Below are 25,752 nucleotides of genomic sequence, written 5' to 3'. Positions count from 1 at the left end.
AGGGAGTTTATTTTCCCAATAATAACTTTTCAGGTCTAAACTCTATATCCATGAGACAATTACATTTTAAAAATCAATTTCCACATTCTCATTTTTCTTATAAGCAAGAATTTCTCCAGATATTCCCTAAAAAGATTATTTTTGTTGCAGTGGTAAGCCTAAACATTTCTACATAACCTATGGATTACTTGAAGTTGCATTTAGTAGTATTATTTCCTGGTGTGAAATACCTTAAGCAATTAAGCAATCTTAATTTAGTGTTGTGCTTATATAACTAGTCTAACTTTTTCAAGTTTGATCACTATTTTTTGGACTAAATATACAGATTTGGGGATTAAACTAATGTAGATAAAAGGAATTGATGAAAAACCTAATCAATACTAAGGCATAGAAGTTCTACTTAAGCAGAAAACCAAACTGTTAAAGAACAGAGGAACATGACAAATTAACCTGAAAAATCTCCTTTGTGTTTTTCATTAGGACTATTTCTTGTAGGCAATTAATTACCTGTAACTTGTGTGTTTTATTCTGTTACACGTTTACTCCATAGAGTTAAGAATAAATATGTGGATGGTTATCCTTTCCCTAAAATTTACTTGTGGTTTTTTTGTGACGCGTGTTTTTATGCAAATCACTACTATTTCCTGTACTTCTGGTTTTTTAAGAGCTGTCAGCATATGCCATCCAGGAATTCTAGATCTTTTGTCTTCAGAGAAATGATGTGCTTTCACAATTCTGAGGGTCACAAAATCAAAGAGTAACACAATGGTCCAGTCATTTCAATCACGTTCCTTCTCATTTTGTGATCTTGTGCTCTTATGCTGACCCTTTTGATCAGCTCTCCACCAAGCCAGTTATTGTCTTAACCACCAAAAAGAACCATGGCATGGATAATACTAACCACCATGAAATGCAATGACAATTATGTTTGATTTGCTAATGCATTCTTTAGAGGACATTTTGGCAAAATGATCTTCCTGGTTATTGTTTGGCACATCATTCTATAATTCTCTACTTGTGCACTTTCTCTCTCTCCCAGTTTTCAGGAAGATACCATACCATGAAATGGTGAGGTTTTTTTGTTATCCTTACTTTCTGTCTTAGAAAGGAAATAGAGGTTAAGTGACTTGCTCAGAGTCACAGAGCTAGGAAATGTCTGAGGTCATATTTGAACCCAGTCCTATGCAGGAAGATACAATACTAATCAGCACACATTTAAGCGTTGTTGAGAGGAAAGCAGCCTCAACCATATCTAGAGCCATCATTCTTAATCAATCAATTAATAAACATTTATTAAGTGCCTTCTATGGGCAAGGTTCTTTGCTAAGCACTGGAGACACAAAAAAAGACAAAAAGACATTCATTGCCTCAAGGAGCTTACAGTCTAGTGAATCCTAACCCAGAGAGTAGCTCTGAGTCTTCAGAAATACCAACTTTTGCATCAACTGCCCCATATTGAAAGTGAATGAGACTTTTCTGGAACAGGAAAGAGTGTTTCACATTTACAGTAGCTCTCCTATCTCCTTCCTCTTCAACCTTGTCCTTGTCCTTGTAGACTTTCTTCTTAAAAATGCTAAGTAGTTTCAAGTGTTAAGTGCTTTTTATGCAATCAGAGAAATAAACATGTGTGGAGATGATAAACTTAGTGGCAGTAGTGTACTCTCGCCTCAATAGCAGACCCTCTAAAGGTAGATCCAAGAAATTACTTTCTAATTTTTCTTTAACAAAATCGGCATAAATTTTAAACTCTGGTTTTCTTTTTTTGAGTTATTATCTTGGGTGATAGTTTACTACTTTTTGAAGAAAACATTGGTTTTCAGAGCATTATTAGATTTCATGTACTTAACAAGATAGTTCAAACCAAATCTCTTTTGTCTATAACATTAGAGAAGAGAATGACTTTTCCCCCTAAAGATGTTTTTATAGTAACTTTTTATGGTTTTACTTTTATGTAAGATTTTATCATTTTTGAGACCAGACTTCTAATTCCATTACCTGAAAAACTAGAGATGATTTTTATGTGTCTTCTCCTTATAATTCTTTTATTTGGAAAGGCATCAAGACAAGTAGACAGATGTCCAAATTGGGAATAAGAACAGGATTTTAGTCTTGGTACTGCCATTAGCTAATTGTACAATATTGAATAGATTATTTAATCTCGGTTTAATGCTAGATGATTTCAAAGATTTCCTTCAGCTAGGCTCTCATGATTATAATTCTCCATTCTGTATTGATCTATAGTAACTTTTTTCCTTGTTGAAAAGAAGTAATGAATAATAATACTAGCTAACATTTATATAGAGCTTACTGTATGCCAGACCCTCTGCTAAACACTTTACAATTATTATTTCATTTGATCCTCTCAACAACCTTGAGAAGCAGATGCTATTATTGTCTTCATTTTACAGATGAGGAAACTGAATCAAACAGTTTGAGTGACTTGCCTGAGGTCACCTAGCTAGTATTTAAGCCTAGATTTTAACTCAGTTTTTCTAATACCATGGCCAATATTCTATCCACTGTGCTATCTAGTAGTTTTCCCTTTTTCTGTAATACTTTCTGTGTCTAAGATCATAGAAAATCATCAGAGTATGATATACAACTTTTCACATGTGTTGTCTCCCTCATTAGAATGTAAGCTGTTTGAGAGCAGGGAATGACTTCCTTCTCTATTCATACATCAGTACTGTTAAATGAGTGATGGTCTCTGGTACTGGGGAACTGGATTCCAAAAGTTATGCTTTTTATTTTTCAGGGCATAAATACTAGGCTGGGCAACTAGGTGGTACAGTGCATAGAGTACCACATTTGGAGTCAGGAAAATCCATCTTCCTGAGTTCAAATCTGGCTTTAAACACTTACTAGCTATGTGACCCTGGGCAAGTTACTTAACTCTGTTTGCCTCAGTTCCCTCATCTATTAAATGAGCTGGAGAAAGAAATGACAAAACATTCCAATGTCTTTGCCAAGAAAACTCCAAATGGGTTCCAAAGAGTCATAGACAACTTGACAACAACAACAACAAATACTAGGCTAGTTGCAAAATTGAAACTCTGGGATGCCAGAAGACTCAGACCTTAGGTGGCTCATGGACTCTTGGAAGCTCATTCTTCTTCCCTTTTTTAAAAAATTTAAATAATATTTTATTTGATCATTTCCAAGCATTATTCATTAGAGATAAAGATCATTTTCTTTTCCTCCCCCCCCCATAGCCGACGCATGATTCCACTGGGTATCACATGTGTTCTTGATTCAAACCCATTGCCATGTTGTTATTATTTGCATTAGAGTATTCGTTTAGAGTCTCTCCTCTGACATGTCCCCTCAACCACTGTAGTCAGGCAGTTGTTTTTCCTCGGTGTCTCTATTCCCACAGTTTGTCCTCTGCTTATGGATAGTGTTTTTCTCCTGGATCCCTGCAGATTGTTCAGGGACATTACACCGCCACTAATGGAGAAGTCCATTACGTTCGATTATACCACAGTGTATCAGTCTCTGTGTACAATGTTCTCCTGGTTCTTCTCCTTTCACTCTGCATCACTTCCTGGAGGTCGTTCCAGTCTCCATGGAATTCCTCCACTTTATTATTCCTTTTAGCACAATAGTATTCCGTCACCAACATATACCACAATTTGTTCAGCCATTCTCCAATTAAAGGGCATCCCCTCATTTCCCAATTTTTGGCCACCACAAAGAGCGCAGCTATGAATATTGTTGTACAAGTCTTTTTACTTATTGTCTCTTTCGGGTATAAACCCAGCAGTGCTATGGCTGGATCAAAGGGCAGACAGTCTTTTGTCACTCTTTGGACATAGTTCCAAATTGCCCTCCAGAATGGTTGGATCAGTTCACAACTCCACCAGTAATGAATTAATGTCCCTACTTTGCCACATCCCCTCCAGCATTCATTACTTTCCTTTGCTATCATGTTAGCCAATCTGCTAGGTGTGAGGTGATACCTCAGAGTTGTTTTGATTTGCATCTCTCTGATTATAAGAGCTTTAGAACATTTCTTCATGTGCTTATTAATAGTTTTGATTTCTTTATCTGAAAACTGCCTATCCATGTCCCTTGCCCATTTATCAATTGGAGAATGGCTTGATTTTTTGTAAAAATGATTTAGCTCTTTATAGATTTGAGTAATTAAACCTTTGTCAGAGGTTTCTATGAAGATTTTTTCCCCAATTTGTTGTTTCCCTTCTAATTTGAGTTACATTGGTTTTGTTTGTACAAAAGCTTTTTAATTTGATGTAGTCGAAATTATTTATTTTATATTTTGTGATTCTTTCTATGTCTTGCTTGGTTTTAAAGTCTTTCCCCTCCCAAAGGTCTGACATGTATACTATTCTGTGTTTACCCAATTTCTTCTTCCCTTTTAAACTCACAAGATAGTGGTCTCTAATCCCTACAACACCTACAATGGAAAAGAACAAAAGAAGAACCACAGTATTTTTCTCAGAGCCACAAGTCAGCCTCTGTAGAGGAGGGACTAAGACCTCTCTTCTTATAGCATTGTTTCTTAATGATTTCATTTTACCTCATCTATTCTCACTATTGACGATATTCAGATATACCTCAATTATTATCATGAAGATGATCAATTTGCTATTTTCCCACAGTCCACATACTATCAAACACCGGGGAATTACAAAGTAGAGAAAATATTTATTCTTTTCCCCTAACAAGCATGCACCAACAACTATGGTACCATGAAAGAGTAATATGATTTGCATCCTGCTTCTATTATTTCCTACTTGTATTACCTTATTCAACTCCCTTTTTGTCCCTGGGCCTCAATTTCCTCATCTATTAAAAAAAAAAAGTACTGAATGATACAACTTCTAAAATTGCTTTGGATTGAATGCTAGACCTGAAGTCAAGAAGACCTAAATACAAATTTCACCTCAGATACTCATTAGTTGTATGATCCTGGGCAAGTCCCTTCCAATGTCTGTCTCAGTTTCTCCATCTATAAAATAGGGATAATGAAGGCAGCTATCTCCCAGTGTTGTCATGAGGATAAAATGAGATGATATTTGTAAATCTCTTACATGTGCCTGACACAATTATAAACTTTGCAAACCTCACACTGCTACATAAATACTAGCTATTATTACCTTATGACTGTGAATTTAAGCTATCTAATGCTATGAAATTCATAAAGTGATTTATGCATATTAATTTCACTTAATCTTCACACTTCTTATAGTAGGTCCTATGGATGACACTACCCCTTTGTATCAATGAAGTAACTGAGGTTTGATATTTATACGTAATCACATTGCTAATTGGTATCAGAGGTGGGATATTAACTGAAATGCTCCTGATTTCAAGTCTAGCATTCTATCTATTATGTCACATTGCCCCTGAAAGATTAATCGAATCTGAATTATTTAATATTTTTTAAACAAACAATAGAACTTATAGGCTCAGCAGGAATATGCTGGAACCAGATTGAACCAGCCACTGATAGTTAAATTTTTATTGTGAGCCTTTACAATTCAGAATCAGCAAACTCCACAATCAGGTCTTGATTCATTGTTTTTTTGGTTGTCTAGACCTAAAGTGATGGAAAAATGTTAATGAGGCAGATTAAACTTGAAAGTGCATCATAGATACTTTTTTTTGAGTCAGTTATCAAACATTTACCAGCATACACCCCTAACTCCAAGTAAATATTTTCCTTTGCAAAGAAATCTTGTTGGGAGCCCATATACTTACTTCTTTGGTTCTATTTTTTTTCAAGGCAGTTCTGGAACTATTCTTTTAGTACTTTCTTCCAAATATCTTAAGTATTGTATATCTTCATCCTTTGAAAGTAGATCTGATTTTCAGAAATAACCAAGAATCATTTCAGAATCAAGGCTGATGAGTAAAGTAGGTGATCAAACTGGACAGTACCATTCATTGTTTTTTTTAAAAGCAGAGTATATAAGGAAATGAGAGTGACTTATAGAAGCAGCATTATATGAAATATGGAGTCTCAGGACTTGGAAATAGAATCTCAGCTCTGTCACTACTTGTGTCTTACCCTCTCTATCCCCCAATTCTTTCATCTATAGAATTGTCAAGGACTTATCAGGATGTCTGGCACAAAGTCCTACGTAAATTTTGTTGATGATGATGATGAGTGATTAAAATAAGAACATTGATTCCCCTTCCAGCTCTATTATAAATTGATCTTGAAGATCATCCATAAGAGGAAATAAAAAATACCTAGAGTAACAGCAGAATTATTGGATAGAACATATTATCTCCCAGTCCAATTTGGAAAAAAGCATTTTAAGGCATTTTGCTATGTAATGAGGATATAAGACAAGAAAAAATTCATCCAAAACAATATTATTTTTCCCTTCTCATCTCATGGCAGTTTATGGTCTGCTTATACTCATAATCTAATTTATATAACATTTCTCTATGCACATCTTATTACTCTTGATATATTGCAATCTTTTTGAGGACAGGTATTTTCAGGATTTGTTTCACAATTCTTTTTCCAGAATCTAGCATGTCATATATAGTAGGTACTGAATGTAACACTCCTTCTAGATCACTTCTACAACTTGTACTCATATTAGCAGCTTGTGGTCCCCTGAGGATGGCTGCTTTTCTTCTCTTTGGTTCTAAAGGTGATCTTGTGCATTCCTACTACTATTACAGTCATTTACGAGCCCCTCTCACTGTACTTCCTAGCAACAATTAGCCTGTAGACTCAAGTAGTTTTCATCAAAGGCATTTACTAAAATGGCACAGTAAAAAGATAGTTTGCATTTTCCAAAAATATTTTGGGTTACACTCTCTCCTACATGTATAGAATTGGCAGTGGGAGAGATTGGGCACAGACTTGAAATACAATGGTAGTGAAGACTCGGTGTAGAGACCATGATATTACATGGAGTCAAAACCAAATAGAACTGTTGCTGGATATTAAAGTCACCATTAAGAGATCTGTCAAAATGACTAGTAGAAGCAAGCAAAAGATAACATATACACAAAGAGGATTTTTCTTTTCAATGCTCAATTATGCTTCCAATTTAATAAAGGATCTTTGTATCTTTGATATGGACAAATTCCAGACTTTGACTATTGTCATAATTTAATTTGCTTGCAGCTAAGAAAACCAGAATTTCAAAACCGAAAGACAATTATCAGATGATTAAAGCACTGAAGTTTTTCAAGACAAAATTAGATGTCTTCAAGTAGAGCTGGATGGCCACGTGTCAAGAGAGTTGTAGTGGGTTGTTTCCTTTGGTTTGAACTAGTCAGCCTCTGAGGAACCTTTCTAATTCAGATTTTGTGAGTTACAATCTCAGTGACAAGAAGTTTTACAGTACTTTTAAAGATGAGATGCTAAATTAATCATATTTTTCCATCTTTTAATCAAAATATTTTCTGTGTTAGTTTTTGAAATGAAGGTTTATGAATTTGTTTGCAGAGATTGCTTTATCCTCTGTAAGTGCTTGCATCTCAATTCATGCTAACCTGATTCACCACAATAGAAACCACACTGGGGGGAAAGAAGGGGGGAGTGGAAAATTGTATCATTTTAAACAATTGAAGGTACTTTCCTATTTCAAAAGGCAAAGAACATAGTATACATTTATTGCCTGCTATTTTACACATCTCCATTCATTCTTTTATCTCATACACATTATCAACAACCACTGTGTACAAAACTGTGTAAGGAAGTGATACAAAGCGAGAAAGACCTATTCCCTTACAGTCTATTAAAGGCTATTAAGTATGTTCACAGATAAATATAACAAAAATGAGGATATGATACATATAACATGCTAAAAGACCAGTCAGATCAGTTCCACCTGCAAGGCTCAGGCAAGGAGTCACAAGGAACTTTTGATTTGGACCTTGAACTCTAAAAGCACATTGATGAGTAATACAGCATTAAATAGCTGACTGCATCTCTAAGAATTCCTGTTTGCTCTCAAAGCCCAATTACATACTACTTTCTACCTGAAGCCTTTCAGTTATATTTATATGATATCTATATAGTTATGTTATAGAAACATAATATATATACATATAACATAGAATACATACTTATGTGTATGCATGCTTGTATGTATTTGTATCTGTCTATTGTGTGTATTTGTGTGTCTATTTGTATCTATTTGCATATACTTATATATGTACAAGTTGTCTTCACCAAGAGAATTTAAGCTCCTTGATGACAGAGACTATTGCTTTTTTGTCTTCGTACCCCCAGCATGTAGCAGCAGCATGGGGAGCATCTATCTCTCTGGTGTGGAGGTATTCCACAAATGTTTATTGATTAAACCTCAGATAGATTTACCTCAGAAGATTTGAGGTAATTATTTGATACTACATGGAGTCAAATATTGATTATAATTCAAACGATTTTTTTTTTTAATCTATGGATAGGCTCTTCTGGCTGCCCCGAGCTCCTGGGTGATTTTTTGTAATTCACATGACTGATGCAGATGGAACTTAGGCAACCAAAAGTAGACCAGAGTCTGGTGATAAGCTATGATTAGCTTTCCCACGACTCCCCAGCTAGTTAAGACCATGAGAACTTCACTGTCCCTAAAGGGGAAGTCCCCAGAATAGACAATTTTTAGCTGTTACATCTAGTGCAGCCAGGTTCTTCCCCTTTGTATTGATAACATCGAAATTGATAATGTGAATTGGAAAGTCTGAGTTCAGTAGTCAAAGGGAAGGTTTGTGGTAATCACAGTCTGAAGGTCTGGATTAGATTTCTTTCTTTCTTCCTTTCTTCCTTCCTTCCTTCCTTTTTCTTTCCTTCTTTCTTTATTTCTTTTCCTTCCTTCCTTCCTTCCTTCCTTCCTTCCTTCCTTCCTTCCTTCCTTCCTTCCTTCCTTCCTTCCTTCCTTCCTTCCTTCCTTCCTTCCTTCCTTCCTTCCTTTCTTTCTTTCTTTCTTTCTTTCTTTCTTTCTTTCTTTCTTTCTTTCTTTCTTTCTTTCTTTCTTTCTTTCTTTCTTTCTTTCTCTCTTTCTCTCTTTCTCTCTCTCTCTTTCCTTCATACCTTCCTTCCTTCCCTTCTCTCTTAGAATGGATATAAGTATAATTTACAAGGCAGAAGAGTGGTAAGGGTGAACCAACTGGGGTTAAATAACTTGCCCTGGATCACAGAGGTAGAAGGTGTTTGAGGTCAAATTTGAACCCAGGACTTCCCCTCTCCAGACATGGTTTTCTTTTCACTGGGTCATCTAATTGCCCCAGGATTAACTTTCTTAAGCAACTCCTCACTCCTTACTAATTATAATTAGGAACTAACTTCTATTTAGGGTAGTCTTCTATATAAGGCGTTTCTTTGCTTGTTTTTGGTTTGAGACATGGGTCGGAGAAAATTATTTTCTTTTTCTGCTAGATGGATTTCTAAGGGTGAGAATATAAAGAAAAATACCTCATAATGTGAAGCAAATATTACTTATTTAATCCAGAGTATTGTAACAGTTATAAATAATGTAACTGGGTGGGGCAGCTGGGTGACTCAGTGAATAGAGAACCAGTCCTGGAGATGGGAGGTCATGGAATCAAATCTAGCCTCAGACACTCCCATCTCTATGACCTTGGGCAAAGTCACTTAACTCCCATTGCCCAGCTCTTACCACTCTTCCGCCTTGGAACCAATAGTTAGTATTGATTCTAAGACAAAATGTAAAGGTTTAAAAAAATAGTGTAATGGTATTTTAGATAATTCAGTTTAAAAGTATAATTATGAAGTTTCCATAAGTTTTCATAGTTAATAATAGCTTGCATTTATATATAAAAACTTATTACATCATTAATAATGATAGCTTAATTATTTAAATGTACAAAGCATTTTCTTCCCAATAGGTAAGGCAGGCATCATTGCTAGTTGACAGAGTAATTTATTTACTTGCTTCTTATACATGCTGTGATGATTAAGGACAGTAAAACTTCATTTTTTAAATTTAATTCAATACATTGTTCATGAATAAGTTTAAAACTGTTTTCCTTTCCTGTGTTAACAGTGTCTGTCACCTGGTCCCCTGGTCATTGTGAAGCAAGATGATTCAATGTTCTTTATGCCTCAGATCTCTTCTTCTTGGATTATTGTAACTGATCCCATCACAAATAGGGCACTTAGTCAAAACTGCACAAGACTTCACGACTTCACTTCTTGGTGTCATATTAGCAAGGATATTAATAAGCCCTCCATACCCCTTCTAGAATGTAAGTTCCATGAGGCCAGGGTCTGTTTTCTTTTTTTTTTCTTTTTCCTTTCTTTCTTTTTCGTATCTCTGGGACTAGCCTGGGTCTTGATATATAGTGAGCACTTAAATATGTGTTGAGTTGAATTATTGATTTGAAAGTGGAATCCATTCAAAAGAGAGTGAACAGGATAGAAAAGTGTCTCAAGCACATATCTGACTAATATTAATGGAAGAAAATGGAAATATTTAGAATGGAGAAGAGCGTGAAGGAATATTGTAGGTGCCTCTAAATATTTGAAAGATTGTTGCCGGGAACAAAGAATAGGTGGTTTTTGTTTGTTTGTTTGTTTGTTTTTTCTGTTCAAGCTCCAAGGGCATTAATAGGAACAATGGATAGAACTTGCAAAGATGGAAATTAAGGAAAGAAATGTAAAGGGAAATTTCATATTATTTTGAGCATTCCCAAAGTAAAGCAAGCTGCCTAAAGAAGGAGACTGCTTGCTGTTTAATTCATTTATTAATTTAAAACCGAAGGACTCCTTAGAGACTATCTATCTAATTTCCTCATTTTACTGAAGAAAATGAAGCCCAAAGAGAGTTAAATGACTCATCCAATGTCACATGGGCACCAAAGTTGGGATTGGAACTTAATTCACCTTAAGCCCAAACCAGTGATCTTTCCAATGTATAGCACTGCTTCTCAAAGAAAAGTTAGGGTACATCTCAGATGTATAGTAGAGCGGGTTCTTGTTTGTATGTGGGTTGTACTAGATATACTCAGAGATATCTTTCAACTCTGAGATTCTATGTTTATGCAAATTTATGGGTAAATCATCCAGTAAAAACACAAATAACAACACAGATTTCACTGACATTCACTAAATGTCAAGAGGTCTATGAGAAGTACTCCAGTATATTGAGTGGATTCCTTATGGAACATTTATTGGAAAATATGGACAGAAGTCATACAGGGTGAGTTGCAATCTTTATCATTGGAATTATTATTTGGAAAATTGGAATTGGAATATAATAATAACACTTATTAATGAGAGAATAGATCCATTAAATTATTCATTTTACTCTTTAACTCAAGCTAAGAGTAGACACCTTTTCTATTTTACAGAACCATTTGTCCCTTTTAAGAAGGAGAGAAGTTGATTGTCTCTAAATTAAAGAGCTCTTATAGACAGTCCATTTTCGGAGCTTCCTTATGTTAGTCATACAGACAGGGATTGAATAAATATTTGACCAGTGAATCAATCAAAATTGCTAGATTTATATTGCACAAATATATTGCTCTTTTATTATTTTTTATTTCTTTAGAATACAAATGCCCACAGAAATGGAAAAAAAAAAGACAGAGTCAATTATATTTCTTATAGGACAATAGTTGCTCATACTTTTCACTAATCTCAGTTGTCATGATGAATATGTATGTGAATACAACCTATTACTAGCCTAAAAGGTGGAAATGAAGTCTTTGTTAACATTGTGGTTTTTTTTTTCCTGCTCTTAATATTAGCCTTAGGATATATGCATATATACACATATAAAAGTGTTCTGTTGGCATATTTCATTAGGATGCAGTCTGAATCTATTATGACATGCCTCCCCAAACAATAAAAAGTTAAAGCCTCATAAGATACCATCTGCAAGAAGATTAAAGAGAAGCAAGTATGATGCAATGGAGAGAGAGTCAAACTCAGTCAAGAAGACCTGGGTTCAAATTCCACTTCTGACACAGACAGGCTGTGTGATGCTGGGGAAGTCACTGGACCTCTCAGAGTTGAACAATAAGTGCTTATATACATTTCCTCAAAGAAAATTTCCATACATCAATGAAATCATTGGTCTAGTTCCAAAATTAGAATGGAGATTATAAAAGAGTTCCAAAATATTTTTCTTCTTCAGTAATGTTTTATTTTTCCCCAATTATGTGAAAAAACAATTTTTGGCATTCATTTTCTAGGATATTGAGTTCCATATTCTCTCCCTCACTCCCTCTACTTCCTCTCTCTGAAATAGTAAGCAATTTGATATTGGTTATATACAAAACATATTTCCATATTCATCATGTGGAAGAAGACCCCCCAAAAAACCCACGGGAGTTCCAAAGTATAATGTATAACTGCCTGAAATAATGAATAGTGAGATTATCTAACATTTTTAACAGGCAGAGAACGTTTCAGTACTTCCATTCCTTAGGACCTAAACCTACTAATTCATTAAAGCTTGGTGTCATCCATGGGACCATAATGAATAAAAGGACTAGAAACATAGGAAAGGTAAAGGTTATAAAGAATTTTAAATACTAAAGGATGAACTTATAGTTGATACTAGAGGTAATAAGGAGCCAGTGGGGTTTATTAAGTAAATGAATAGAAAAGACAGACGTGAATTTAAGAAAATCATTCTCTTTAGCTGTGTGGAACATGGACTGGAGCAGGGAGAGACAGGTAGTATGGAGACCAACCAGAAATCTTAGCACTCATTTCTTCCTATGTTAATGAAGTGCTTGTGGAAAATCCATTTTTTCCTTTTGAACTTCTGCTTGCAGCTATGTCATTATTACTCTCCTGAAGCTTGGATTTTTGATCACTTCTATTTGTAGTACAGGTATCCCTTTCACATTGCAAATTTCCCCATTGCAGTTCCCATTTATCAAGGGTCAGCATAAGAAATTAAGTGGAAATTGAGGGGAATTTTGCAGAAGCCACAGACAACATACAAAGGCCAGCAGATGACACAGAAAAGGTTTAGAAACTCGGAGATGTATAAAATATATGTATTGTTAATTAAATATCATATTGAATAATAGCAATATATTTTCTTTTAATGCCATAAATATACACAGTTCCTTTTTAAAGTTAAAATAAGTAAAAATCTAAAGTTTGCAAAATGACACAATAGTTAGCAAACAACATACAAAGACTAGAAATGTAGAGATATTTTTAAAAGCTTAGTAACTCATAAATGAATATAAGGTACTGTGTAGACACCCCATAAAAGAAAAAGAAAAAAACAAGACTTCTCTGGTATAAAGAGATGGCCAAAAATTTTTACATGGATTTTCCAGATTAAGGGGACCATGCCCCTGACCCCCTACAATGTGGAAGGGATATCTGCAACTATTTATAACATTGGCAGTTTTCTTCAATTTATTCATCTCTCCAGTCTTAATTACTGAACTGGAGTTTTATGATAGGATTAGTTTCTCCCTAGGTCACCTGGGTTCCCTGCCTGACTTCCACCTAATCTGAGTCCCAGATATTTGAGGTTCAGAGTTAGTGCTCTTCAGGATCTGATATCATGTTTCATTTAGACTTCTGGGGGAATTCAGAGACCTTAGGACTGACATATCCCAGTTTGAGCACCCTTGAACCCAAACTAGTCCCTATCCCTCTTGGTAGCTTCTAAGGGTCCTCATTTTAGGTTTTCAAATACTCCATGACTCAACTCTCCACTCCTCTCCTTTTCAGAAGAGCTCTTTGCTCTTTCTGAGACTGGATGCAGACTGGATATAGCTTCTGTCTCAAGTCACACTGGAAATCTGTCTAATCATTTGCCTAAGCTAATAGCTTTGCTGATAGCCCCCTTTTTATTTCCAGAAGGCTTCAATTGGTTGGGTTTTTTGGTACAGTATTCCAATACTAACATATACCACAATTTGTTCAGCCATTCTCCAATTGGTGGACATTCCTTCAGTTTCCCCAATTCTTTGCCACCACAAAAAGAACTGCTATATTTTTGTACAAGTAGATCCTTCCCCCTTTTTTATGATCTCTTTTGGTATATAGACCCAGTAGTAGTATAACAGGATTAAAGAATTTACACAGTTTTATAACCCATTGAGCATAGTTCTAAATTGCCCTCCAGAACAGTTGTATCAGTTCACAACTTCACCAACAATGCAGTAGTGTCCCAGTTTTGCCACATTCCCCCCAATATTTATCAGACCTTTACTATCATATTGGCCAGTCTGATGTATAATTCTAAGAAAACTCCCAGCATCAATCTTTAGATCTGACTGGGTTTCTGGTCAGCATAACCTAGATCCTCAGTTAAGGGTCTCTAGCAGTAGGTAAAGGTGGTCTAAAGCCAGCCAAGCCAAGCAGGAACAGGTTCAAACAATGCCAAAAAATCCTCTTACAATTCCCATAATTGAATAGTTTTCATATAAGTCAGAAATTGGACAGACCCATAATCAAATAGAAAGCGCTTGCTCCAGAATTGAATCACAAAATGAAGTCAGTATGGTTCACCCAATTCCCACATTATTATTATTCTAATCCCCTCAAAATTATTTTACAGAGTAACTCTTGAAAGATCCTTGGATAAATCTGAACTGAAATTATCTGTTTCCAGGCCACATCTTTAAGACTGAAATCAACTTCCCAGTCCAACACTAATCCAAATAGAAAGTGATACTAGAGAGAGTGCTGGACTTATTGAGGAAGAATTCAGTTCACATACTTCCTCTTACATTTTATTAGGTGTGGTACCATGAATAAAATACTCAAATTCACCTTGTTTTAGGGTCTTAATTTGGTGATTCTCCCCATTGATACATATCACAACAGTTAAATTTAAATTGTGGTTGGACTCTAAATATTTATATAGGTGGTCACCAGGGATTTAATTTCTAAATCCCAAAATGAATTACTAAAGTAGAATGGAATTCATGGTAGTTTATTTACAATAGAGGAAGATTTAAGGAAAGAGGGAGAGAGAGAGAGAGAGAGAGAGAGAGAGAGAGAGAGAGAGAGAGAGAGAGAGAGAGAGAGAGAGAGAGAGAGAGAAAACTCCAGCTTCCTCTGAGCCAGGTAGAAATTCTAAAGCCCTTATTAGGGAAAAGAGTCCCAAGATGATGGGCCTTTTTCAGAGGTTTACAACTCCTAGAAAGGCAGGGTCACTAAGTCAGCCTTTCACTCACCAATGGTGACCCTCTAAAAAGAAAGCAGTCTGAGGTCTCCTGCATGAGCTCCTCCAGGATCGAGTTCCTCTTCCAGTCTCTCCTCCCAGTCAGAGAGCTCTTTGGTCTCCTTGAATTGAATACATCTCTTCTTCTGGCCTCTGATCCCATTTTAAAAGATCTTTTTCTCTTGTATCACCTCCCCTATATTTCACATGTATCAATCACAGCAGATGCTTTTCTCTACGACTGCCTGCTCTTTAGTTCACACCTTCTTTGGTTAGATTATACCTTTTTGGGTTACTTAACACCTTTTTTTGGTTAGTTCACCTTTTGTAGTTACTTAACACCTTTTTATAGTTAAAATGGGTAGATCTACTTAAAATATTGAGTTATCACCTTTTTGTAGATTAAAATCTAAAAATAGACTGGATTACAATTCAATCTTCCCAATAAAGGAAGAGCTAAGTACCTTCATTGGTACAATCATATTTCTAAATCCAATCTTCATAAAACCCACTCATACCTTCCTGTCCTTTTTAACATTGGTCCATCTCCTCCCTTAAGTACACCAGAGGTAATACACTCAATGTGCTGAAGGCTTTCCTCATTTTCCTCTGCTATCAGGAGGAAACAAGTGGGATATTCTAGCTGTCCCTTTGTCATCACTTACCTTCACCACATAACCGACCTATCTTCTCTTCCTATCACACATTTCACTTATGACATCTTTTATTACTATTTTCCTTTGAAGTTCTTCATTAACTATGTGTTCATACTTACTATGTGCCTTCTTATTGCCCTCTTTGCCATATTTGTTTTCAGTTCTTTTGGAAAAGTGTTTATTAGTGCTATATAGGAATACCAGCAGAATGATCATGTAAAGAAAATGAGGATGTGTTTCCAGAGGAAGTATAAAGATGCTTTCCAGTTTCCCCAAAGCATTCCAACCCTCTTCCTCTTCCTTAACTCTGGGACCAAATTGTCTATTTGTATTGTCTTTTTCTAAAAGAGTTTATCCAAACTCATATCAGAATCTGGGCATCAGACATTCTTCATCCACTTGGTCTTTTCTGTGTAATTCAAATCACACTCAATTGAGTGGTTATGGATTTCTTCAAGTAGACTCTTTGGCATTCTGGAGCTGGATGCCATTAGGACAATATCATCTGCAAAGAGGGACAATTGGAGGATCTCACCATCCATAGGGAATCCCTCTTTAACTGGCATTTTTACCCAGATCTCTGCCAAAACAGTGACAAAATTACTTTGGAGATCATATCTTTCTCTCTTTTATGCCTCTTTTAATGTTTATAATTAGGGAGTCATTGAACAGTATTGTTTTTTCTGTCATAGCTTTCAAGGAATCTGAAATTATTTTAATGTATGTTTGGAAGACATCTTGATGAAAAAGAGCCTATATGATAGAATTTTGCTGTAACAAATTGAATACTTTTTATAATTGTGGCAATAATAATAACTAACAATAAGCACAGAAACTCTTATATTCTCTATAGTTTTAATCAACTGTGAAATAAAGAGTAGTTGTAGATTATCACTTGTAAAAACTTGTTTGTTCTCTACTAATGCCCTTATTATTGAATAGCCAGGTCACTGTGGATAGAGTACTGAACTTCAAGAATCAGAAAGACCTGATGTCAAATCCAGATTCAGATACACTTGCTAGCTGAGTGACCCTGGGCAAGTCACTTGACATCTGTCTCCCTCAATTTTCTCAAATGTAAAAATGGGGTAAATAATAGCACTTACCTCTCAGGATGCTGTGAGGATAAAATTGGATAATACTCATAAAGTGTTCAGCACAATGTCTAGCATATCCTAGGAATTTAACAAGTGCTTGTTCCCTTCACTTCCTCTGCTCATTTGTTGCTGATACATAACCTTCATGCATTGATAGAGGATTCACATAAAGATTTTGTATAATTCAAAAAGTGGGCACATAGGCTGATAACTATTGCTATTCTCTGTGTTCCTTTTTTGGTGTTAATAAATCCGAATGTTTTCCCATTAATTTGGCATCTTCCCTTCCTTATGATATCTTTGTACATCAATATGTCAAGGTGCCCACATTTTTGTCATCTCCAACATACATCTCCTTTCTATACACTTTGTCTAATGTGCAGATGAAAAGATAAAAGGGAGCACATTACTCTCCGAAAGCTTATATTCAAAGAGCTGCTTTTCCGTCCTTTCTTTTTATTGTCATTTTTACTTCCACCATAATCACATTGAGGACTATGATTTTAGCATCTAAGTGAAATAACTCCTCTGTTCTTCATGGTCAAAATAGATTGTTATGCTCTTTGGATATTTTTTCTTTTTCTTTTCTTTGTTATCATCCCATTTTTCATCCTTCCATGTCCATAAGATGATGTTGCTTAGTTTGATCTTTTGCCAAGCTTTCTTTTAAGTGTGTTTCATTCACCTTTACTTCTTTCTGCTTTATAATCTGATATAGCTTGTATTCTGCTACCATTCTTCCTCATAAGATCAGACAAATAGATTTATAGTCCACACAGGTGTAGTATTTGACATCTCTTTCCCACTTGCTTCTTGCAAGAAAGGACTTTAGCCAACAAACACTTGATTCTTTCAAGTGTTTGTTGGCTAAAGTCCTTTCTGAATTCCTTTGGTCTTTTGGCAGTTGGATTCCATAATCAAAGTACTTTGCAAATATTTTATTTTATCATTATTACTCTGGAAAGTAAGTGTTTTTGACATTCTACAGATGAGGTAACTGAGGTAAACAGAGGTTAACTGACTTTCTAGAGCTACAGTTAATGTCAAAGGTGAAATATGAACTCAGATATTTCTGACTGTAAGCCCAGCAGTTTATCTACTGAGCAACCTAGATGAAATTTCTGTAAAAATTATTATAATTGTTATTAGAATTTCTGCTGTCCATTACCTATTTTTATATACCTATTTTAATTACATGCTTAAAAAGTTCAGAAATGAGTCTTTTCAATTATTTGCCTTAAGTTTTTCTTATTATAATACTAGCTTTTTGCTCATTTTGATCTTGACTCTTAAGTCAAGGATAATTCCAAAATAAGTAACAAGTATTTTAGACCATTAAAATATAATTTATTTCAATTTTCATAATGTTATTTCAAGAGTCCTTAAGCTTGGATTGGTTTTGTTGGATTGTAATTGGAAACAATATCTTTTGGTAGGCTCTAATTGTTGTTGTTGTTATTGTCTAAAAGGCAGTTGACTGCCAGCTCAGTTTGAGCTGAGGCTCTGTTTAATTGTTGGGACTAGTCAGAAACGGCTGAGTTAAAATAATTGGAGACAGCTTAGCAAAACCTATTTAATATTTCTTAAAAGGTTTTTAGGTAGGAAAAGATAGGTAAACAAATAATGGAGGATTATTTCCCTAATCTAAAAAGAATCTAAATTTTATCCCCCCTCTGGTTCGCAAGAACTGTCTTCTTGCTCGAGTTTCCCCAAGCCTCCTTATATTCCTTATCACTAGACTAAATTCCCAAAATACTATCCTAAATAATCATACTAATTGATAATATCCTTATATATTTTATTTGAAATGTTTTATTTAATTAATTAATTTAGAACATTTTTTTTCATGGTTACATGATTCATGTTCTTTCCCTCCCCTTCTCCCAAATCCCTCCTAGAGCCAACAAACAGCTCCACTGGGTCTAACATGTGTCATTGATCAAGACCTATTTCCATATTATTGATATTTGTACTAGGGTGATCATTTAGAGTCTACATCCCCAATCATATCCTCATCGACCCATGTGATCAAGTAATTGATTTTGTTCTGTGTTTCTGCTCCCACAATTCTTTCTCTGGTTGTGTACAACATTCTTTCTCATAAATTCCTCAGAATTGTCCTGGATGATTGCATTGCTGCTAGTAGAGAATTCCATTACATTCTATTGTACCACAGTGTATCAGTCTCTGTGCTTTATATATATTTTATAATGCCTCTTGGTATTCTTTCCAGCTCACTTTTCCAACTGCCAGTTCTTTTCAGGGCCTAGTCAGGCTTCAGTAAGGCCTGAATAGGCCCAGTTGACCTGTTCCATTCTGCAGCCACACAGGAAAAAAGACTTTATTTCTCTTCTTCACAAACTATTACCAAAACTTCAACCTGTTCTCTTTCAATTGCCACTTGGGTTTCCAGTTTCCCAGGGAGCACAATCCAACCAGTCTTTTAGACTGACAACTCTCTCCAAGAGTGTCTTTGCAGTTGGAAAACCAACAGCCTCTAAGGTTTCTCAGACTTCCTTACCAGGAACCTACTCCAAGATTCCAGCTGGTCTTAAAGCAACTTCTCAGTATCCTTACTCTGTCCTTAGCTACTAAGATCCAAATTAACTCAAATGCTTATTTTATTCCCAATAGTTTTAAAAAATGTCTTGATCACTCTATTTCAATATAATTAATTTTCTTTATTATTCTACATATTTTATTTCATGAATTTAAAATCTTAGAATTGATTCATGAGCTTCACCACACTGCCACAATGCTCCAGAATACAAAAGTGATTCTGTGCTATTTGATGTTTAACATGTCCAGCATGTCTACTCAAAGGAAATGTTTACAACATAAGAAAAATGAAGCTTCTTTGTAGCCCATAAGTCTTTGGGCTTTCTCCTTTCTTCCTACTAGAACTTGCTTTCCTATGAATTTCTCACTGTATTTATATTTTTACACTTTTACATTGAAATCACTGATTTTAAGGAGGGAAGGGAGGGAGGGAGGGAAGGAGGAAGAGAATGGAGGAAGGAAGGGAGGGAGGGAGGGAGGAAGGGAGAAAGGAAGGAAGGAAGGAAGGAAGGAAGGAAGGAAGGAAGGAAGGAAGGAAGGAAGGAAGGAAGGAAGGAAGGAAGGAAGGAAGGAAGGAAGGAAGGAAGGAAGGAAGGAAGGAAGGAAGGAAGGAGGGAAGGAGGGAGGGAAGGAGGGAAGGAGGGAAGGAAGGAAGGAAGGAAGGAGGGAAGGAGGGAGGGAAGGAAGGAAGGAGGGAAGGAGGGAAGGAGGGAAGGCAGGAGGAAAGGAGGGAAGGAAGGAAGGAAGGAGGGAAGGAGGGAGGGAAGGAAGGAGGGAAGGAGGGAAGGCAGGATGGAAGGAGGGAAGGAAGGAAGGAAGGAAGGAAGGAAGGAAGGAAGGAAGGAAGGAAGGAAGGACGGAAGGAGGGAAGGAAGGAAGGAAGGAAGGAAGGAAGGAAGGAAGGAAGGAAGGAAGGAAGGAAGGAAGGAAGGAAGGAAGGAAGGAAGGAAAGAAGGAAGGAAGGAAGGAGGGAAGGAGGGAAGGAAGGAAGGCAGGAAGGAAGGAAGGAAGGAAGGAAGGAAGGAAGGAAGGAAGGAAGGAAGGAAGGAAGGAAGGAAGGAAGGAAGGAAGGAAGGAAGGAAGGAAGGAAGGAAGGAAGGAAGGAAGGAAGGAAGGAAGGAAGGAAGGAGGGAGAGAGCGAAGGAGGGAGGGAAGGAATTTGAAGGCAAAAGCACTGATTAAAATGTGCTTTAAATGTACAAAACATTGAGTTAAGAGTCAGGGATACAAATAGGAAAACAACATAGTATCTGCTTTCAAGGAGCTCACATTGGTTAAGGGGAGAAAATACATATAGGAGATTTCATCTACAAGTCAGATGGAAAGGTCTGTGATCCTTAGAATGCAGGGGCAAAGCAAATGGTAATTCATCTCTTTAATATTATTTCCATTCATAAAAACCACATCTGTTTTTAATGTTGCACCATCTGACAAAACCAAGGACATTGATGATAAAAACTTTCTTTTCTCTCTTTTTTTCAATTTTTTGGTTCCGTTTTCTTTTCTCTTTTCAGGAGCAGACTCTACAGAGGAGGCAAAGGTTATAGCTCCTACAGAAGCAGTTGGTTTTATTGGGAGGGCCTCATCAAATACTGCTTTAACCAATATTGGTACATAAGCAACAACTATTGACATGCTCATAGTTTTGCAAATATTTATAAGTAGTAAAAGTGAGCCTAGAAATCATATTTCTCATTGCCTTTAGGCATGGAATAACATTTCTACTAGTTCTTTTTTTGCCCCTCTGAGGAGTGCCTGTGAACTATCCTATTTAACTGAGATTTTCTTCCTCCTTTGGTTTTGTTTATGGTAAGAACCAAGATTAATATGAATTCTCTTCGAAATTATACATGTATTCATTGGTTATTGGTCAAAGATCTTGTACTTATAATACCTACAACCAACAAAGTTTTGGAGATTATCTAAACATTGTGATTCTTAGTGTTCTTTACCAATTTTTTTTTTTTTGGTTAAGGGGAAAAAATACATATAGGAGATTTCATCTACAAGTCAGATGGAAAGATCCAGCTATCATCACTAAAGAATTGTAAAAAAAAAAAAGGCCCATAGGAATGGGTGCCATTTTGTATTTTTGTTTGTTTCATGGATTACTGTGATCAAAAAAATAACAAAATGACTATCCTTTTGGTCTCTTTGTGCCTGGAGGTGATAAGGCTTTCTGTTCTCAATTAGGACAATTCAAGAAAAAGTCTTAATCTGTTGCAAGAGTAATGCTGGAGATTTTTCTTACATGATAAAAATTGCCAGAGCTTACTAACTACCTCATATTATTGTACTAAGAATCAAATGAGATAACTGTATAGAGTGTTTTGCAAATTTTTTTAAAGACAAACAGGGTTAAATGACTTGCCCATTTAAGAAATGTCTGACACTAGATTTGAACTCCAGGACTAGTGATCCATCCACTGTGCCACCTAGATACCCTGCATTGCAAATCTCAAAGCACTACATAAATTGTAGTTTTTAATTTCTCTGGTCCTCAGTTTATTAATCTGTAAAATGAGGAAGTTGATCTAAATGACCATTGACTCTCTTTCAGCTCTAATTCTATGACACGATCTGGTGGCATCTATAAAAATGGGAAACATATTACTTTTAATGTCTGCCTCATAGGGCTATAATGAAGCCATCATTAGATAATGTATGTAAAGAGTTTTTCAGACTTACAAGTGCCATATAACTTTCAGTTATTATTAATAGCATACATGAACCAAGAGAATTTATCCAATACTGGACTGCCCTCAATGGCTTCGTTTAAGGACTTTTTGACTCTGCACTAGAGTCTCTGTGATATTCCCTAGATTCTTGTCAAGAAGAAAACATGGACAGTCATGTCAGGGCATATTCTTAATCCAGTCACGCTATTACTCAATAGCATTTTGATTACAAATGAAATTTAAATTCCTCTGTTCCTTTGATTGTATCTCCTGGTACTGAGTTTTAAACTTGGGTTTTTCATTCTAGGATGGTCCTTCTGTTATAATCTAGGTATGTGGCATTTAGACATTTCCTCAATCCTCCATGATTACACTTTAGCTAATTGCTCTGCAATTGATGCCATTGACTCATTAAATCCTCTAGCATGAATTTAGTAGGACCTAATCATTTGAACAAATCAGCTTATTTGCTTTCACTGATTATCTATTGTAATATACTTTGTATATTGTAATATCCATCATCCTACCCCTTTTAATAAAGACTTAGTATTTTTTTTAAAAGGTTGTCATACAACTTGGCCATTTGTGTTTTGAGCACATATTCTCTAATACACTAAGGGGCAAATTTTTTTCTTTCTCTGTGTAAATCCTTTTTTATTTTTTTTTCAGCTCATTGTATCAGTAGTGGTTTACCTAAACCAACCAATGTCACTTTTTCATCTGTAAATATGAATAACATTCTACGGTGGAATTCACCAGAGGGCTTAGGAGGAGCTGGAGTTGTTTACACTGTGCAGTATCTGATGTAAGTTTTCTATTTGTTTGATTTTTCCTTTCTACCATCTTTGACCAAGGACTCGTGCTATAAATAAAAATAAACCTTTCATAGCATCAAATAACAATTCTTGAACAAATGAAAGTTAAATGACTCATTAATTCTGGTATATTTTTCTATGAAATTAAAGTGACAAAATGTTTTCTTTGTTTTCATTAAAGAAGAAGCATTGAGAGGCCCGTAGGTCCCACAGTGGATAGAATGGCAGGCTTGTAATCAAGAGGATCTGGGTTCAAATGTGGCCTCACACACTTCCTCAAAGCACTACAAAACAGCTAGTTGTTAATTTTTCTGGGTTTCAGGTTATCCATCTCGAAATTAGGGAGTCAAACTATATGACCATTAAGCTTTCTTTCAGCTCTAATTCTATGACCTTTATGAGTCTCTGACATTCCGGCCAACAGCTTCCTGGCTATAGTGACCCTGTCACTAAATCCCTATTGCTTAGCCCTTGATGTTCTTCTATCTTAGAACTGATACTAAGCAAAAGGTAAGGGTTTTTATTTTTAAAGAAGTATTTGGTCCTGGACAATGAATAAACATTTAAGTGGAAAAGGATGGACAAAAATTTCCAGCTCAATACAAATGAACTGGACAATCAATCCATTCTGAAACTTATCCATGGGCAAAAGTAGCTCAGATTTTCTTATGTCGCTTAATTTAAATCTGGTGAATAATCACAGGCAACAAAATCTGTCCTTCCTCAAATGCTGAATAATGGTAATGACCAACCGTGGCCCCAATGAAGTGATGACAAAATTCATCTCCCTCCTTTAGCTAGTAGAAGTGGAAGAATACAAGTGCAAACTGTTCTACCCACTGTCAGACAAGGTAGTTTTACTTACTGTTTTTCTTTGTTACCTGAAAGGGCTTTGGAGTCGGAGGGATATCTTTAAATGTTGTTGTTCAGTTGTTTCAGTAATGCCCAACTCTTTGTGACCTAAGTTAAAGTTTTCTTGGAAAGATACTGGAGTAGTTTACCATTTCCTTCTCCATCTCATTTTACCAGTGAAGAAACTGAGGTAAACTGGGTTAAGTATATTGCCAAGGTTCATACAGCTAGTAAGTTTTTGTGGCCAGATTTGAACACAGAAAGATGAATCTTCCTGACCTTGGTCCTGGCGCTCTATCCATTGTACCACTTCACTGCCCTCCAAAAATGTTTGTGATGCATAAACAAAAACACCATTTTTAATGAGCACATTAATGAGAAATATAGACTTATAATATTCCTATAATAAAATGTGTGACATTTTCTCATTGATTTAGAAATTTTCCAATTGGTGATTTTGAAATTTAAAACAAGCTCTTGGATTCATCTCTGAATTTATTCCTCTGTATCTGTTCTCTTCAAAATTCTCCTTTAGGTGGAGGCACAGGGCTTATTCTGATCCTTAGATGTTAATGTGATTGGAGGGTTGGGAATGGTGAGAGGATAACCACCCATGATTTATGTGAGCAAATACAGTCTTGATTGCACAACTAAAAAAAAAAGAAAGCTTGCAGATTTCTCTGCTGTAAAGGAGTCTTTATGTGTCTGTGCATGTCTGAAGTCCATGTGAAAATATTTAAAGCAAGAAACAATAGAGCTGGGCAAAAAGCATCCCAAAGTCGCCAGACTCCTTCCAAGTGGTGAGGCTACAATCTCAATCATTTCAGTGGGATCAACATTTGTTCAACATAAGGAATGCCAGGAGGGATTGGGCAGTTGAGTTAAGCTAAGACATAACTCCTGCCCTAACAGAGCTGCCAGCCTAATGAAGAACATGACAAATATGATACAAAGGAATAGTTCTTAAGTGCCTAAAAGGGGTGTCTAGAGCTCTACCCTGAATAGGTGGGACAGGAGTGAAATTATTACAAAAAACACAAAGCTAGTTCACAAGAATGAAAAAGAAAACCCTTCATTATTTGAACTAGGAGAATTTCTCTTTCTCATTCTGTTTGCAAAGTTGCTAGTTCACTGGTTTCATTTAAAGCTAATTACTGCTAATGCAGTGATTAGAAATGAGATTAAATTTAACCCGATTGCCTATCGGTACTTTCATAAGAACACATAAACAGAGATGAAATTAAATTGAGTTAGAAGATAATTAGCTTTTTAAAAATTAAGAAATGCCCTTCCAAATAATGCATCTGGAGCAGCTTTGCATTTAATATACCCTACTGTACTATATTTGCAATCACAGATTGAAATGTCTTCTTTGATCTGCTAGTAGCACCATTTTAACTCCATATAACAAACCATAGGATCACAGGGCTTGAAGCTGGAAGAGACCTTAACGGTCATCTAGTTCAGGAGTTCTTACACTTCTTTAAGACATGGACCACCCCCCACCCTCAGGCAAGTAGGTGGCTCAGTGGACAGAGATCCAAGCCTGGAGATGGGAGGTGCTGAGTTTAAATCTGACCTCAGATACTTCCTAGCAGCATGACCCTGGGCAAGTGACTTAGCCCCCATTGCCTAGTTCTTAACACTCTTCTGCCTTAGAGTCAATACAGAATATTGTTTCTAAAGCAGAACGTAAGGGTTAAAAAAAAAAGACATGGCCCCATTTGGCAGTCTGATGAAGCCTATGGACTCTTTCTTAGAATTATGTTTTTACATGTATAAAATAGGGGACAGTTATGTGACTCAGTGGATGGAGAGCCAAGCCTGGAGATGGTCAGTCCTGAGTTCAAATATGCACTCAGATACCTCCTAGCTATGTGACTCTGGTAGCCCTTGCTACACAGTATTGATTCCAAGATGGAAGGCAAGATTTTTCAAATAAGTAAGTAAAATAAAACAAATAAGATTATAAAGTTAATCAATTGTATTGGAAACAT

At 35.9% G+C, this 25,752-nt stretch overlaps 1 protein-coding gene across 1 annotated transcript in view; it reads left to right on the top strand.

The window, feature by feature from the left end:
• The window catches only part of IL20RA (interleukin 20 receptor subunit alpha), a 57,562-nt gene that overhangs the window by 14,097 nt on the left and 17,713 nt on the right, over nt 1–25,752 (top strand). The window contains exon 2 of the mRNA XM_007484618.3: nt 22,758–22,893. Coding sequence (XP_007484680.1) covers nt 22,758–22,893 — 136 coding nt within the window. The remainder of the gene's footprint in view (nt 1–22,757; nt 22,894–25,752) is intronic.

The sequence above is a fragment of the Monodelphis domestica genome, chromosome 2 (genome assembly GCF_027887165.1).
Source record: "Monodelphis domestica isolate mMonDom1 chromosome 2, mMonDom1.pri, whole genome shotgun sequence".
Taxonomy (NCBI): domain Eukaryota; kingdom Metazoa; phylum Chordata; class Mammalia; order Didelphimorphia; family Didelphidae; genus Monodelphis; species Monodelphis domestica.
The sequence above is the reverse complement of the archived record's forward strand: the minus strand, read 5'-3'. Positions and strand labels throughout refer to the sequence as shown.